This window comes from Sorghum bicolor, chromosome 4 (genome assembly GCF_000003195.3).
Source record: "Sorghum bicolor cultivar BTx623 chromosome 4, Sorghum_bicolor_NCBIv3, whole genome shotgun sequence".
Classification (NCBI taxonomy): Eukaryota; Viridiplantae; Streptophyta; class Magnoliopsida; order Poales; family Poaceae; genus Sorghum; species Sorghum bicolor.
In genome coordinates, this window is record NC_012873.2 from 63,629,455 (window position 1) to 63,647,360 (window position 17,906).

The 17,906-nt window shown below is 44.2% G+C and overlaps 2 protein-coding genes across 3 annotated transcripts; one reads left to right on the forward strand and one right to left on the reverse strand.

The window, feature by feature from the left end:
* Positions 426–2,956, reverse strand: LOC8073965 (deSI-like protein At4g17486). The gene is made up of 4 exons (XM_002454501.2): positions 2,497–2,956; positions 1,658–1,945; positions 1,483–1,563; positions 426–938 (listed from the first exon to the last, which is right to left on the reverse strand). Exons 1-4 carry the CDS (start codon positions 2,612–2,614, stop codon positions 796–798), a joined length of 630 nt encoding a protein of 209 aa, XP_002454546.1. The 5' UTR covers positions 2,615–2,956; the 3' UTR covers positions 426–795.
* Positions 7,596–11,780, forward strand: LOC8073966 (3-isopropylmalate dehydratase small subunit 3). Of its 2 annotated transcripts, none has more exons than XM_021459071.1 (2): positions 7,596–8,452; positions 8,807–9,261. In XM_021459071.1, the coding sequence occupies exon 1, from the start codon at positions 7,693–7,695 to the stop codon at positions 8,443–8,445; it is 753 nt and encodes a 250-aa protein (XP_021314746.1). In that variant the 5' UTR covers positions 7,596–7,692; the 3' UTR covers positions 8,446–8,452; positions 8,807–9,261. The 2 variants fall into 2 exon arrangements, with proteins under 2 accessions (XP_021314746.1, XP_002452816.1); XM_002452771.2 differs by lacking the exon at positions 8,807–9,261 and adding an exon at positions 11,439–11,780 and having other exon boundaries at positions 7,598–8,452.

A 17,906-nucleotide genomic window follows, 5' to 3' on the forward strand; every position in this document is an offset into this window, starting at 1 on the left:
AATTGTTGTCTGTTTGGAGTTTTAAAACTCCACTCTTGAACACATTTTCCTAAACCATGCATGGTTTTGCACATAAGAGGGTTCAAAAATGCAGTTTTCTCATACTACGGTTTCTTTTTTAAAAAAGTTGATACTGCGGTAATTTCTTAATAATACTACAATATCAAGGCCTGTCTTGGGCTGAAATTGATTATTACAGCATAACAAGCGTCTGCCACAGAATCACAGGGTTGGGCAACAAAGCACGCGTTCCAGTACTACAATATCCAAGGCCTGTCTTGGGCTGAAATTGATTATTACAGCATAACAAGCGTCTGCCACAAAATCACAGGGTTGGGCAACAAAGCACGCGTTCCAGTGTTCACTAGCCCGGAACAAACATACGTTGTTCCCTAGTCCCTTGTCACTACAGGCGCTTAAGCAGCTCAACAGAAATAGTCAACCATTTGGATTCGTGGCCAATACTAGCTCAGTAGCCTTCAACACTGGGTACAAGCATCGACAGTCCTAATTCCTAACAGGTATTGGAACCCCACATAACGAATTTGCAATTTCCAGATGTGCTAAATGGCATAGTAACAATCATGCCACCTGTTACCATACATGACAACTGTTTGCTGAGATGAGACAGCAAGGTGAAACAGCAAACTGGTAAAGGACAAGCAATTAGAGCTTCATCTTTAATCAAAGATGGCCAATTCCTATCTGTGCCAAGCCATCTTCAGAATCACTTTAGCACCAATAGCTATACGAGTTAAGTTACAGTATGGTAGGCGCCTATGAACAGGGAGTGATTCAGAGAAGATCTTTCGCTAGTTTTGGTGGTACATCTACAGAATGCAGGTCGTTGGATGGAGCTGGTAGCAGGTGTTTGGCCTCATCCTCATCATTGTCGCTTTCACCAATGATTGGTGAATGTATTGAACACAAATCATCATCTGAGTAATATTTTAAGAGAAATAGACAAGATGGTTAGCAAGATTGTAAATAGTGGAAGATAAATATCTGTGAATTCCTCCTCTACATTTGTTTGGCATTTGCATAAAAAGCAATCATTATACGGAGTTACCTAGTAATATTGATGTCTGAAATATATTGAATTTTTTCATAACATTTGAGATTTATAACACCAATACTTGTGTGTGAAACGAGACATGCAACATGTCCAAATTAGCACATAAGAAAGTAAAACTTCATTTAATCTCCATGGAATGGGTGCAGATACATACAGCTAAATTAACAAAGTTAAGAAAGCCCACTGTTCACAGAGAAGATAAATATCGCAATGCTGTGCAAGACTACAAAGAAACAATTGTTACATGTCAATGACACATTTTCGTGAAAGTAGCACAACACAGAAACTGAGTTGAATCATACGCAACAGGCTATTGTTCTTAGGTTTATACAATACAATTTGAACATTAAACTGAAACCATAGACACAAAAAGAAGCAAGCAAGTGAGAATTCAGGTAGATACTGACCAGATATTTGACGACGAGTTGGGACACGACCTACAGGAGAAACTTGAACGCTTTCTGGTAGAAGACAATCAAAAACTGAGCCTAAACTTTTGAGAAAAGATACAGTCAGCTGCCTATAGTTTCAAGTACAAAGGAAAGAGGAAACAAACAAACCAGCACTGACGCTGATACCAACCTACTCTCGCAAGCCTATTCACCCAGGAAGGGATGGGCTTCCCAGTTAAGTTCTGGCAGACATCATCTGTGAAGTGATTGCAGTTCTTATTAATCAGATGATACGTGTTGCCATGATAATCCCCTGCGAGTTTTTCAATAAACGAGCGGAATTCTTCATGAGACATGTCTGTTGTGCCTAGCCACACCGTTCTTCTGTAGATAAAGCCAGGGCAACTCTTTGATTCCACCTCAAACACACCACTGGATGGGTAGTCGTGGGCTCCAAATCCATATTCCGTGCCATGGACTGTTCATTTTGAAGCGGAGAGAAAAAAATGTAAACCTTCTGTAAATTAGTTGTTAGATACTGAAATAGAAATCATGACATCAGATATAGGAAAATGAAGTAGTGTTGATCCAGGGATTAGCCAAAGTTGTAGCAATCCAATATGCCAAAAAAAAAAAGTTGTAGCAATCCATGTAATCAAGGAAGGTTGAAGAGATGCTACGTTGACGAATCCACACTTTCGTGCCAACCTATGAAGGATGATACTACAAAATCTCGCACAGCAGAAGTGATCATTTTTGGCAGCCAGACAGACGTGACGCACGATTGTCCTTGAAATTTTTGCTAAGGCAGAACAGTATTATTTCTATAATCTTTATTTCCCCGCCCCATTTTCCCCATTGATCGGCCATCCCAATACATTTTGTTCCCAAGAATATTATCCTACTAATTTGACCATAAAGCAGCAACAATAAAAAAGAATTATAAAACCAGCATCATGCTAATAATCCATCATTCTACCGCAGCAGAACCGATACAGAAAAGAAAAGGGAAGAGGGTAAATAGATCGCCTTCGATTCCGGAGTGGAAGACGCCGAAGCCGAGCCAGTAGAGGTAATCGTTCGCGGCCGTGAGGTCGTAGACGTTGAGCAGCACCGGCGTGGCGGCAGCGCTGTTCCGGGCGCCCATCTCCTCCCGCTCCCGGCCGACGTACGAAGCCCACGAGCCTCCCCTCCCTGGAGATCTCACGGCCCGCCCACCATGAATGGGCGGGGGGTGGCTAGGGCTTGGCCGCAGCGCGGATTCGTGCGGGAGGACGCGGCGTGGAGACGGAGAGATCCCTCCCTCTCCTGCCTCTCCGATTCGATCTGGTTAATTAAGGAATGATAATCACTGTTTTCCCCCGCGCATGTGTCGCTATCTTCACGCTATTGTTTTTTGTTTTCCTTTTCTTTTTGACTCTTTGATGATGATGAGCTGTTCACGCTGTTGCTTAACGATCGGTTAGAGTAATCGCTTTTTTTCCGTTTCCCGGCGTTGGACGGCGGGGTGGAGCGGACGGCTTTTCTCGCTCTCGGCACGCAGAGATGGCGCGGAGACGCGGGCACAAATCCTGGACCTGGAGTGTGCGCGCGCCGGTCCGCGGTCCGCACGACCCTGTACATCCCCCTCCAATCCGGCAGTGTGATGGGCTCTAGTCTGCGCGGAGGTATTGTTGTACCGCGATAGTGTTGTAACATAAACTGTTTCTCTTCAATATGCACACTCTGCGTATTTGAGGAAAAAAGCTAGAATAAGAAGAATTGCACATTTCTGTCTAGCCATGAATCTAGTAAGTGTTTAAAATCACTCTTAGCAATAAGCTTAACTTGAGCTAACTCTTGTCGGAAGAGAAACTTACAAGAAGCCACTAAATACTGAATATGTCTGACATGGAGTTTTTTTGAGCTGACAAGCCCAAAACATTGTTAGGAAAGCAACTTCTAAAAGGCCACTAGCTGTGGCTGAGAGTCCATATCAGTGAGGTAAGCAACAGACAGAACTAGGTCCTAAGCTTGAGCTTCAGCAGTGAGGCCAAACCAAAGTTTGGATTCAAGCAAATACTCAACCCTACCACGAAAGGGCACGGTCCAGTCACCAACTTTTCTCCACGTATAGCTCACTATGTCCAAGCAGTAGGTGCCAATGCCATCGACTGATATGCAGACGTGAAAAGCGTTCATCCACGTGGATCATCGCATACGAGCTGATCTCATGGCGGCTATAGCACTCCCGGTACACCGCTCATGGATATACGACGATGAAGGGAGGAGTTGGCACTGCCAAGAGTCAATGCAAGAGTCCCACTCCCACCTAGGCTTGCAGACAAGGGCCTCAAACTGGAAGCTCCCCAACGACATACTGCTGCCAATAGCCTCCGATCTAGGGATTCTCTCCATGATGAAAAGATTGCTGCTAATAGCCTCCGTCGATTTAGGAATTCTTCTCCCCCTAATGAAATGGCCGCTACTACTTCTCTGAATCTGCCACCAATTGTCATCATCATCAGCATCAGCGCTGGCATAGGGTACAAAGAGAGAGAAGGGCGTCCACTTGGGCACGTGGAGACTGGGCACCATCACGCGCGTCTCCACGTCGAAGACGAAGGAACGACCCAACCGCCTAGAGCAGAGGCGGAGCTCCCCATATGGCAGGGTGGGGCACCTGCCCCAGCTACTCCAGGTAGAAAGCTCCTAGTACCCTCTCCTCTTCCTCAAGCACGGCATGGTCGCGATAAGCAGAGGTGCAGCGTCCGGCCTCCGGCCTCCGGTGGCGCGGCTGAAACTCATTTTTAAAAGAGGGTTGTGCAAATGAACGCCAAAGTCCCAATAAGACCGAGCCCATCAGCCTATTAATTGTCCACCACATCAGGAAATCACCAGTTGGCTTAATCCCTAATCCCCTGACTTCCTGAGCTCCAATGACACATGGGCGACAGTGATCCCCATCAGGCACTCAGGTCGTCGCCCCGCTGCATATCACTGCATAAGGCTGCAGCCACGCGCCCAAGCCACTCCTAGCGTGTCATCGTCGTCGCCGACCTAGCAGCAGTGCGTCGAAGCTCCTTGCTGTCGCCCACTGGTGACCTATGCCGCTCTGATGCGACACGTTGTCCCGATCTTCACGACGTAGGATGAACACCGATAACTAGCTGAAGAACAGCCGGATAACTTGCTGCAAGCAGCGATAACTAGTGCAACCTGGCAAATAAAACTCGAAGCCAACCACCGTCTTTAACCGGCAACCTGAATCGAGGATTCGCCCAACCACACTCTCAAAGAACCAACCAACACAGCCTACAATCAATCAAGGAATACCTTGAAGAGAGTAGGAGCACCAATTGGGAGCGGATGAAGCCGCCGCCTATGTAATCCCGCGAGGAAATCACAAGAGCAAAGGGGTAGAGATCACTCTCTGAATTTGTTAGCACGCAGCTGAACAAAGGGGTTCTGTATTTCAATTATCAAAGCCTGAGATTACAATGAGTCTTAGGGGGTATTTATACTAGCAACAGCCCTGCTAGATAGGTATGAAAACGAAATAGAGTTTCTGAGGGAAGGCAATGTGAAAGGTCCCCTCGAAATGGATTCCCGAAGTGGCTTCGCGTGACTGTTGGCCTCCAGAGCAGTTTCCAATAAACTGGCCATAACTTTTTATTGGGAAGTCCAAATGATGAACCGTTTCTTGGGTGTGAAACTAGACTCCAAGAGCTTTCCAGAAATGTATGCCATGCACCACAAAACATTGTAGATTGGTACAGTTTTACTTGGCAAGTTGTACCATCATTCTGTCACGACAGACTGTTGACCTTCTGAATAGTCTGTACAATTCTGGTCTAGAGGCAATATGGGGTGTCCACACCGGTCGCCACTAGATTCATTGGAAAGTAGACTCGTCAAGCTTTCCAACAATTGCTCATGGACCTTCATAGCTTTTGTGAGTAAAAAGTTATGAAGATTTCTTTCACTGGTCCGTCTTTGACTTCCACTGGTCCGTTTTTTACTTCTTCTGGAACTTGCACTGGTCCATTCTTCAGGGTCCGATTCATCCTTCTCTTCTTCTATATACCTGAGTACAATCAAAGTACAATACTTAGGTAGTATATAATTCTCATTAATGTAAAAAATGAATCTCACAAAGTAGCGCGTGGACCTCTTGTTGTAGCTTCTTTGCACGACTACGTGTAATCGGTCCATCGATGACTTGAGCTGGTGTCGGTGTAGGTGAAACTTGAGTGAGTGTGGCTTGACTTGGAGCTTGTGACATTTTGGTTGGTGGCATGGTCATATTACGCTCCCTGCTGGCCACCGGTGCCTCTCGATGCCGACTGCACAGTGTTGCCGCCCGCCGATGCCCCTTGTTGGCTTGTGCCGCACTAGTGTGCAGGGAAGCTGCTCCTCGCCGACACCCTATGCCTATTCTACTTGTTCTAGCTTCTGCTAGACCACACGAGTCCTAGAAGAATCGAGGTGCTGCTACCAATCTCATCAACCGCCCTATGAAGAGTCACTTGTGTAATTCTCTAGGTGGTTTTTTTTTTTGTATGGTAACACTTTTGTTTATATTTAGTAATTATTGTCCAACCATAGACTTGTTTGGCTTTGGTTTGGTAACCTGTTTGTTACCAGAGGTTGTGAACGTTCTTTCTACTTAATGAAAAACACGTCGTCTGACGTGCTTTCATAAAATAGACTAACTATATTTAAAAGATTCGTCTCACAAAGTTACAAGTAAACTGTAAAATTAGTTTATCTATATTTATTGCTCTATGCATGTGCCGCAAAATTTGATGTGATCGCAAATCTTAAAAAAGTTTTAGATTTTAGATGTAATTAAACAAGGCCTGATCTGCCCCACCTAAATTTTTTGGCGAGCTCCGCCACTGGCCTAGAGCATCTTACCGCCAGCAAGGGAAAAGCAAATGGACCTTGCATGGCGGATCGTTTAGGCCTCGATCGAAAGCTTGAAAGGTTAAAGTCAGGTTAGGAAGTTGGATCCTCTCCATTTCTGAGGCCGCCGCCGTGGCGTATTTGTACTTCTGATGATTACTGGCGTCAACCACAGATGTCTGCACTCTAACTGTTGTTGATGAATGTGTTGCTATGTTACCGAATAGTTGGTGCGTCTAGAGAATAGTGATTTGGCGCTAGTAAGGCAGTTCTCTACGATTAGACTCTGTGACCGCCACGACAGACCCATTGTCGACTCGATCGACAACTCCCAACTTCGGATTGACCATCAGCAACCGTCCAGTGGTAAAAAAATTAAAAGGAGATTAGTTGCAGATAGGAGGGGAAAATAGATGTGTTGGAGATAATCCGCTCTATTCACTAGCAAGTAATAATCTGTCAATTATGAAGAGGAATAAAATAAAGAGTACCTTCAATATGCAGTAGCAAATAGATCTCGCAAAAGAACAAAATCCTAAGAAATACAACCGAGCACAAATGTAAGCAAAGAAAAAAGAACACAGACTTTCGATCAAGCAGTATGAAAGTAGCTAGATTCATATGTAAAGGTGATGGACCTGAGACGGTCGAAAAGAGCGAGCATGGTGCTCCGCAGCGCCCTGCAAAGGCTAGGCCTTGTTTAGTTGTAAATTTTTTTTTTGGCAAAATAAGTACTGTAGCATTTTCGTTTGTATTTGACAAATATTGCTAATTATGGATTAACTAGGCTCAAAATATTCGTCTTGCAAATTACAAGTAAACTATGTAGTTAGTTATTATTTTTATTTATATTTAATGTTATATATATATGTCGTAAGATTCGATTTGACAGAAAATAAAAAAATTGCAAGAGGATGGTGGCGGGGAAGGTATGCAGCTAGATGCGTCAGCAAAGCCGCCTTCTATCCGTGCGCTTCTTTCAACGGGCCTGGGCCACATTGGTAAATTCAAGCATCGCTGTAGTTGGGTGCAAATCATCCTTTCGGCCCAGTTAAGAAGAAAACTTTCTTATGATTTTTCTTTCTTTTTGAGGAACAAAAAGTTTCTTATGTTTGCCGGACGCCGGACAGTTTCGTGGCGTTCACGTAAACAAGTTAGTAGTACGCATTTATCAGGCCGGGCTGGGCCTACGTGGCTCAGTTTCGTGGCGCTTACGAAATCACGCAGCTCATCAATGTATAATGGGCCTCGAGCCGTAAGCTAGTGTTGAAGCATTCGATCCGTTCGAGCCCTTTGCCCTAGCTAGACCCACCCCTCTGATTTCATTTCCCCAAAATCATGGCGGCTGCTCCGTCGGCGACGGCGGTGTCCACGGCGGCGCTTCTAGCCCCAATCCGAGCTCCAACCAGCGCGTTTCTCCGGCGCACCCAGCTCACCCGTCACCGCGACCACTCCCTAAAATGCCGCCGCGCTGGTCCCATCGTCCCCGCGGCCGCTGCTGCCGCGGCGGGCAGCAGCAGCTCCCCGTCGTCTGCCGTTTTCCACGGCGAGTGCTTTGTGGTGGGCGACAACATCGACACCGACCAGATCATCCCCGCGGAGCACCTCACTCTGGTGCCCTCCAAGCCTGACGAGTACCGCAAGCTCGGCTCCTTTGCCTTCGCGGGGCTCCCCTCCGCGGCCTACCCGACGCCGTTCGTCGCCCCGGGTGAGGAGTCCACCCGCTACGCCGTCGTCGTCGGTGGGGCCAACTTCGGGTGCGGCTCCTCCCGCGAGCACGCGCCCGTCGCGCTTGGGGCGGCTGGAGCCCGCGCCGTCGTCGCGGAGGGCTACGCGCGCATCTTCTTCCGCAACTCCGTGGCCACTGGAGAGGTGTACCCTCTGGAGCTCACGGACACTGGAGCCTGGAAGGAGTGCAAGACAGGGGATGTGGTCACCGTGGACCTTAGTAACTCCGTTTTTATTAACCACACCTCTGGCAAGGAGTACAAGCTGAAACCAATTGGTGATGCTGGTCCGGTGATTGAGGCGGGAGGGATCTTTGCCTATGCTCGGAAGACAGGAATGATCGCGTCAAAAGCTGCTGCATGAGGGAAAGGTAAGATAATTGGTTCATGTTCTGTTCCTCTGCATATCAAGCTATGAAATTGAGCCTTGCGTTGCTGTGTGCTTAGATTAGTCTTCATGCAATTGTTGTTCAGAGATAAAATGGGCTCATATTAGTCACCTGTGTTTGATAGTTTCATGTATGTGACTATACTATATGGCAGTCATACACTAGGGACCACAATGGAATCCTAACAATACTTGATCATAAGGAACCTAGTTTTGGTACAGTGAGGGTATGTTTAGAAACTTGGTTTATTCTACGCCTGTAAATGAATTACACCTGAAACATTCTGTGCACAAGAAAACAGAAGTAATTTTACTCCCTGTAAACTGTTGTTGGCAGAAAATTCCATAACTACCACATCACATCGTGCATCAAATTAGAGGTAAAAATTAATCAGAATTCATACCACCGCTGAAACCAGAGCATGAAGTTTTAGAACAAAGCAGCAAATTGAGACAGAGGGCATTAGAGTGGACCACAAGAGGAAAAATATTTCAGATCGGAGCTCAGCTAGGAGTCTAAGAGTGGCAGTGGAGGGCTGGAGGCACACCTTGCCATTGACATCGACAAGAATCGAGAACTGCATGAGAGCCAAAAAACCTCTGATGCAACTGGATAATAATGTAGGAAACCATAATAATGTGTATTTTGGCCTTCTAGGTTAATATTTGTTCTTGGAATAGCTTATTGGTGTCCACAATAACTGAATGTTTCAATCAGTAAATTTGGGACAAGAATTGTGATTGTTCTCCTAACCACATGGTTGTCTGATTAGCAATTTCCTCATTCATTAACTTAAATTTCTCATTAGAATTACAATATTTTTGGAATGTGAAGACGAGGTTCAGTATTCTGGGATTTAAAGATGAGGTGTTAATTCACATTGCTAGAAGTACAGTATTTCTTTCTTTATTATCAAGACAATCATAGCAATCAGATATTGGAAGCATTTTTTAAAATCTTTAGGGTAGTCCAATGATCAAAATTGCAGGTATACTCCTGTCTCATTATACAGCCCCATGGCATCTTGCTAAAAATTTACTAGTAAATCAAATTCTACCAGAAAATCCCGGCGGGTAGGTATGGATGCTCCACTTGTTTTGGGGTATTAGGTTGACCCAAAACTTTCTAAAATGAACTAAAATTGCACGTGACCCAATTAATTTATATAGGGTGACAAAAGAAACTAGCTGACCTAAAAAATACCATTGGATACCCACTTCCATCCCTAGTTGTGGGGGACCAATCCATTTGGAGATTCTCTTCTCTAGCTCCCATTGTTCTCTCAAATTCTACATGTGTAGTGTACTTATAAATGACAAACTCAATCCGTTCGGTGATTGTCTTATCTTACCCTCATTATTCTCTCACATTCTTTATGTACTACTTGTTTGCTGACCCTTGTCTCATCCTTGTAAATTCTAATAATCACTTCCTCATTCCTATCATTCTCTTATTGGTTTGTCACCTGCCTTTTCCTCTCTTTTGGGCCACATCATGGTTCCTCCATCAGCACTTCAGCAGTAGGCCTTGTGGTTTGGCTCCTAGTCTCCATTTACTATGACAGTATGACCGCAAGTGATGCATTGAGCAACTGTTTAGTGTCTTACTGCCTTGCAATCATGGGTCATGTTTTGCCTCCAGTTTGCACAGTGGCTCACTGCAGGGCTCTATAGATTCCATATAAACATTTATCTGTGCTTGCAGTATTCCTTCGGATTTCCTGTAGGATCTGCATATACTTCACTGTAAAGTGAATAAAATCTGGTGGCAAACTTTTAATCAATTCGGTTTCTTGTTACTTTCTACCATAGAATCTGAGGATCTGCATATATTTCACTGTAAAGATGAAAGTTTTAATCAACCTTGATTCAGCAATAATAAAATCAACTAGAGCTAACTTGAGCCATAATTTGACAAAATTAATGGCCAGATTGCAAAATTGTGAGAAACCTTCAGTAACTTGTGAGTGTACCTACTGTTCCCAATTCCTTAATGCTGGCTATGGCAGTCAACAATCATGACAAATTCATGACCACGTGTCCTATACTTCAGTAGCCTGAATCTCCAAAACCTGGGTGTATCGTGTGAACATGAGTTCCAAATGTTGCAGCTGGATACCAGCGAGCTTTAACGTTTTGGGATTGGGGGCTTCACTTGTGCTGCCCTTAGGCAGAGGCCTTGGGCTGCTGGTCTGATCAACTACAGTGATCGGCGTGGTCAGAGGGTGAGAACTCTGAGTGGTGTTGAACTACTGGATTGGCAGGGAGAGGTTGAGAGGAAATGCTCCAGTAGAACACGTTTTGCTTATTAGGGGTTGGATCCATCAGTGAGCAGACTGCCCAAAATGACTGGTGGAGGGCAGGATTATGGTTGGATCTTCATTGCATGATGGCATGACTTGGCGTGTGTCAAACGAGCATTTAATTGGAGTCTGACTGTGGGTAAGATCCTCCCATTCCAGATCATTATGTTAAACTTAGGTCCTGTTTGGATCAGATAGAATTTGTGGGCTGTGGCTTTTAAAAACTCTAGCTGATCCAAACAGCTCAACTTTTACAATCCAACTACCCAGATTGTAACAGTCTCACAGACACCGGCTTTTACCAGCTTGTGAGAGCAAAATCCAGTAAAAGCTCTCAAGCCAGCTTTTAACAATCTCTAGCTTATCCAAACAAGGTCTGAGTTGAATTTCATTTTAGGAACCGCATTGCTTTCACAGGTAGGATTCAAAGAACCAAATACGATATACTCCCTCCGTTCTAATTTATAGGTTTTTTTGGCTTTTTTAGATACACAACTTTATGTATCAAGATGTATCATATATCTAGGTGTATCGCAAAAGTTTTGTATCTAGAAAAGATAAAATGGCCTATAATTTGGGACAGAGGGTGGTACGTTATTATCAACCTTATCTCCCTCAATTGTACTTTTATTTTTTTTATTGTAATGCCAGACGTTGAATTTTCAGGTAAGTTTCATCTTCTGTCATCTGCGCGAATGAAGTAAGCTGGAGTTAGGGCCAAGAGTTACCGCACCTACTTTTGCATAATTTTGTGCTGTCGACGGTGTCTCAAAATAAGTTGCAGCCTACCGAATTATGATGAATCAATCCATCCATTTGGTCTTTTGTCACAGATAGTTTGCCAGTCCTCTTTGTACAATTGTACCTGCCTGCTACTGTTCTTATCAGTTTGAATAACTGCACTGTTGTCATCTTATGTGTACTACAACTCTTGATATTCGTTGCCTGTTGATGTATTTGAGGATTTGATATGCAATTAAATGGTTGCATTCACATTGTTTCTTGTTATAGTTGGGGGGCATAAATTTTGAATAATTCTCTACATGCCACTGCAGTTTCACTTTATCCTGCGGCCTTGTTTAGTTTCCAGAAAATTTTGTAAAATTTTTCAGATTCCCCGTCACATCAAATCTTTATACGCATGTATGAAGTATTAAATATAGATGAAAATAAAAATTAATTACACAGTTTGGTCGGAATTGGCGAGACAAATCTTTTGAGTCTAATTAGTACATGTTTGGATAATATTTGTCAAATACAAACGAAAGTGGTACTATTCCTAGTTTGGTTCCTTACCTGACTCCCGTGTTGTTGTATGTAGTTCTAGTCAAGGTAGTCAGGTCAGTAATCGCGACAGGAATCGTAGGATCGTCCGGTTCTACAATACTACTGGCACTGGAGCTGAGCGATACGAGTCGGTCCGTGGATCGTTTTTGGGTAGAGTCGCCGCTGAGCGACACGGGTGAATCGTTTCGGTTTTGTGAGAATTGCTAGAATCACAACAGAATTGCGATATCATTTGGCTCCAGTCCAATAGATCGCAGTATTGAACTTTGATGAATCAACAGCGTACTGGGCCTTGATTCCTTTGATGATTGGGTTCAATCGGTGTTTTTGTCACGGAAAAAGTCCCTCTCAACTTTTATGAAAATCTAATATTTATTTTTAAACTCTAAAACCAGATAAAATACATTCCCCAACTTTCAAAACCGTGAATATTACATCTTGACCTGGTTTGGAAAGCGGTTTTGTCTTTTTCTTTTTATTTATTTTGACTGATTTTTTTTGAAAAATCACAGTAAATCACATAAAAATTATAAAATAAAAAACTCAATTTTATTGGACTTTAGATGAGTAAATCTACACATTGAATATATAATATAGTATTTTTAGTACAATTGCTTTTCTGTAATTAATTAGACTAATTATAGCTATAGTTTCTATGGTCCAATTGTGATGAAGGGTGGGCTAATTATTCTATGCTTGAGTTGTAGTAAAATTTTCATACTCATTGGATTATGCAATATTTAGTTATAGATTTATTTAGGTTTATGTACCTATTATATATAATAGGTGCATAACAGTCGACTTGAATGCATTGCAGCAGTACATTCTCCTGGCTAGTCGTGGTGGCTGTGCACCCTGGGCACGTCTGGCGCAGTTTTGACATCTTTCGCGTACGTAATGTCGTCACTATCACAACGGACACACGTCTCATCGACTATTTGAACGGCACGGCATCCCTCGGAAAAAAATGTGGCATGCACCTGCCAGCAAGGTCCACGTACTAGCAGCTGGAAACCGGCCACGGCCAGTGTGGATGTACATGTGGATTTCCCCCCTGCACGTACTGTCCTGTAGCGGCACTCGGCATTTCACCGCGCGCGGCGGCGGAAGCACAGCCACGCGATCCTTTCCGCTGCATCTGCGTGCGCACGCGGCGTACCCTCTCCGTATGGCGTAGTACCCCGTATGCCGTATGCGCGGGGACCGCGAGCGACGCGTGTCCAGGTGTACCCGTCCTCAGCCAGCCGCCGCGCCGCACCGACGAGGCCGAAAAAGGGTGTCCTTGTCCGGGAGCGGGCCGGGCGCCGCGGCGCACGGCATGCATGTGATGGAACAGCAGCTGACTTGCGCGGCTCTGCTGCTCTCCGGCTGTGGTTGCTCCGGCGGCACGGTTCCTAGCTACAGCTAGCGACCCGCGTCGGCGCACCGTGCCCAGATGGCCTGGCCTTGATCCGCTAGTTTTTCTCTTTTTTAAATGGTCTCGCACGGGCAAAGCGTCCGTGTGAATCATCAATCACCACCGTCCGCCGGCCGGCCAGGTTGCCGCCGGGAGCACAAGCGAGCTAGCGGAACCGGCCGGCCTAGCTAGCGCTCCAGCGCGCGTGTGTGTACGGGGTTGACCTGCGCAGGGATATGTGCTGCTGTGCTTGCCATTAATGGCCTCGCAAGCTCGCTGTGCACTGCACTGCTCCGGCCCGCGCGTCGACGGAAAGGGATTGATGGATGCTTGCTGACTTGTGGGTGAGAGATCCATGTCCTGCGCGCGCCGCCGATCCGCATCAGGGAATCGAGCTCACATCACACCCCGGCCCCGGCTCTCTAGCTAGCTCGTCCGATCCGTCGCTGTGTCGTTCTACCTGCTGAAGACTTTGGAGCTTCGAAGCGGCTGACTTTTGCGATGAATTGAACTTGATGGTTCAGACTTCAGAGCATGCGTCAACGTCGTCGTCGCTGCTGCTGCTGCTGCTGCTGCTGCTGTGTGTAGATAGATGCTGATCCTGTCACGGAACTTCATGTAAGTAACCCTCTGTCGCCTAGCGCTGGATGTGTGTGGCTCATGGAGTGGCTATCGTTTTTTTTTTTGAGGATTTCTGAATGCAATGATCCAGCAGAACTGGTGGCCTGAGAGTTTTTCAAACCCACATAATAATTCCAACAGGTTTCTCTGTATGACAAGATTTCACTTCGAAGACTCCAAAATTCTGAATTGCATCCAGGTGAGCAGATCGAATAGGTAATTAGACATTTTCGACATGACGGTCTATATATAATACTACTCTATGGATTTGTCTTTGTTAGACTTTATTTAAAGTATAATCATGACAATTCTACTAATACGTTTTTCTGTTGCAAATATCAAGATCTTATTATTACTAATTGAAGGCTCCAAATGGAGCTCCACATTAATCTTATTAGATATGCTAGAAGAAAATAAATCATGAAAATTCTCACAAAAAATAGAAAGACCTAGTTATCAATTTAGTAAACTCTTATTGCCAATGATAATAGTAGCCATCGGATCAATCATGTTTTCTAAAAAAAAAACCACCCACCTCTGTCAGAATAAAAATAATGCATTAACCTCCTAAATATACACATCTAAATAACCTAACTATATCATTATGAGACATAATCTAAAGTAACTCCCTAAATTTACATCTAGTTTATCCACTTATGTGATCATTAAACATAATGTAAAGGAACCCTCTAAATTTGTATTAAATTACACTCTCTTCTGTTATGATAGATAATCTAAGTAACCCTTAAATATGCATCTAAATTACTACTTCTGTACCTAAAAATATTTTCTCAAATATGTATCGTAAATTACCAACATACGGAGATGCCAGTTGGTAGATAGAGTGAAATTATATATGTACAAATGGAATAACATATATACTAATTGATAAATTTATCACAATTGGATGGAGAATGCATAGTATCTATTTGATGTGAGTGTGCAAAGATAAGTAATTTTTTTGTTTATTATCGGTATTAAACAATAATTTCTAATGCTTATGGCCCATGAGATTCTAGTTTGTGTAGGAGCATGAGCAGGTTAGTTTTCCTAAATTAGTGGCTGAAGTTTATATATTTGAGAAGACTTAAGAACGAAGGAATACTCTACAAAAGAAAAGGTAAAACGTATACCCATACAACTGTATATAACTTGAAGCTCGTGCATACATGACATGTTTGGTTACTAATCACATATTGCCGTAGCTAACCTTAGATAAAGTGTGAGCCATAAAAATATGTGTGAGTAAATTTGGCACAAGTTTAGCAAGAAAATGATTGGAATATAGGATTAAGAAAGTTCAGTGCGCCGTATTTTGGGCATGAACCAAACATATACTCCTACTACGTAAGAAATTGTATGCGTCAAGCCGTAAACTTGCGGCACATGCATGGAGTATTAAATATAGATAAAAAAAACTAATTACATAGTTTATCTGTAAAACGCGAGATAAAATTTTTTAGCCTAGTTAGTCTATGATTATATAATATTTACCAAATACAAATGAAAATGATACCCAAAGAAAAAAAATTAGGAACAAGCCGTATAGTTGTGACAAGTTGGTAGACAAACCAAGCCCCTATTGACGAAACAAGGCCAAGGTGTTACATCCGGTGCGTGAACTCGACAAAGCTGCCAGCCACCAACGCAAACACGGCTTTCGTCCACGTCGAAAGAGACACAAGCGTGCAGAGGTGTTTTAAGTCAGAACCTTACTAGTAGTAGGAATACTACAGTACTATACATACTACTAGTCAGCCAGGCACTGTTTTATGGACAATGGTCGTCGGCCGGCCGTTTACACTCCGATCCCACATGACACTACATACCTTGACAGCCGACCGCGTCCACGATCGATCAGGTCGGACACCAAAAGTCAGCCCTTGAATCATTCGTGAAAACGCAGTTAATAATCGTGCAAGACAAAGAAAGAAATGAGACTACTACCAAAAGAGATTAGCATGAAACAAGATCCCAGGGAGGTAACACGTTTCCAGGCTCATTAACTGCGCGCAGTCCCGATCGACGGATCGTCGTCGTCAGCCAGTCACCCTGTGGCGCCGTGGCTCCGGCGTTCATCACTGCCTGCCAATCGTGTTCAGAGAGTGTGCCCAACAAGTTTTTCTGACTTTTTGGCAGTTCGCAGTTGTTGTTCGCACACAGAAAAGAGCGCCCTGGATTGGATAAGGAAATTGGAATGCAGGCCGTGCATTCATTGCGATAGATAAGCCAGCTAGCGGTTACAGCTCCCTCTGGCCTTGGTCACTTTTGACCCCTGGATCATCAAGCCTTCCTCTCGTGGCATTGGTTTGCAGCTGCAGCAGATCGCTCACGATGTCCAGCTGAAACGGAGAAACATGCATGCATGGCTGCCGAATAGAGGCTGGGAGCGTTCTGACTGTGTGGCGGAGCACACAGCAGAGGCTGACTTTGTTTGGATCAAATCATAGTACCTGCTGGACAATAACAGACGGATTTCCTGCACATGATTGAGAGCTGACCTGTCCAAATTGTGGTCACAGCTCACAAAAGGGGGCCTGGTGAATTTTTGCTACACGAATTGTCTGACGCGGAAAAGGCAGGTGCTCCAATTCAGAGGATCAAAGCGCGCGCCATGAATCAACTGCTGCGGCATTCAGTCAGTTTTACTTTGAATCCACCAATCTACGTATTTATAAGCGGTTCTGACCGTATACTCGCTCCGTCTTTTCAGCGCTCAAAGTACAATTGCAGCAATACTATATCCAACTAATCTGAAACAGAGATTTTAAACCGTCAAAAAGGCTGTATGAAATCGCCTTGCTACCCTACACACACCCTCGCCAACCAACACTCTCCTCTCCTGCGATGTGGTGTTGTTGGTGTGGCTGTGTGGCCCTTTAACTAACTGCGATGCGACATCGTCAGCCAGCCAGCCTCGGTGCTGCTACACTACATACCCTGGAGGCTGGAGGTGGTCGTAGCCCTGTTGGCCACGGACCATAACAAACCGCAGCTTGACCCTCGACCGGCGACCGGGCCGGCCCCCATTCACGCCACTTGCGTTGCGCTTTCCTTCAATGGTAAAAAACCCGAGACTAGGGCCTTGTTTAGGCCTTGTTTACTCACCTCGAAATCCAAATTTTTTTTAAGATTTTCCGTCACATCGAATCTTGCGGCATATGCATGAAGCATTAAATATAGACGAAAACAAAAACTAATTACACGGTTTGTCTGTAAATCGCGAGACAAATCTTTTGATCCTAGTTAGTTCATGATTGGACAATATTTGTCAAATAAAAACAAAAGTGCTACAGTAGCGAAATCCGAAACTTTTTCGGAACTAAACAAGGCCTTAGTTGACCTCAAAAATAAAAAAAATTTCAAGATTCTCCGTCACATCAAATCTTGCGGCATATGTATGAATTATTGAATATAAATGAAAACAAAAACTAATTACACAGTTTAGCTGAAAATCGCGAGACGAATCTTTTGATCCTAGTTAGTGGATAATATTTATCACAGAAAACAAAAAAGCTACGGTAGCAAAATCTAAAAAGTTTTCACATCTAGTAAGTTTTTGCGGCTTTTTCACGTCGTTTAATTTTTGCCACGGGATTGAAGGCCGGCAGCGCTTTGCACTTTCACCTGCATCCTGCTAGGCCGTATCTTGGTCCCAACGTGCTGCATACGCCCGCTCGTTTTGCAGATGCTTTTTTTTTTATTTTTAAAAAAGGTACTAGCATCTATACAGCTTTCTCTCGATCGTGGAATATGGATTCATGGAATGGAATTGCCCTCGTCTATGAGACTGACAGGGATGTACTAGGCTTTTTTGTGAAGCCTGTTTG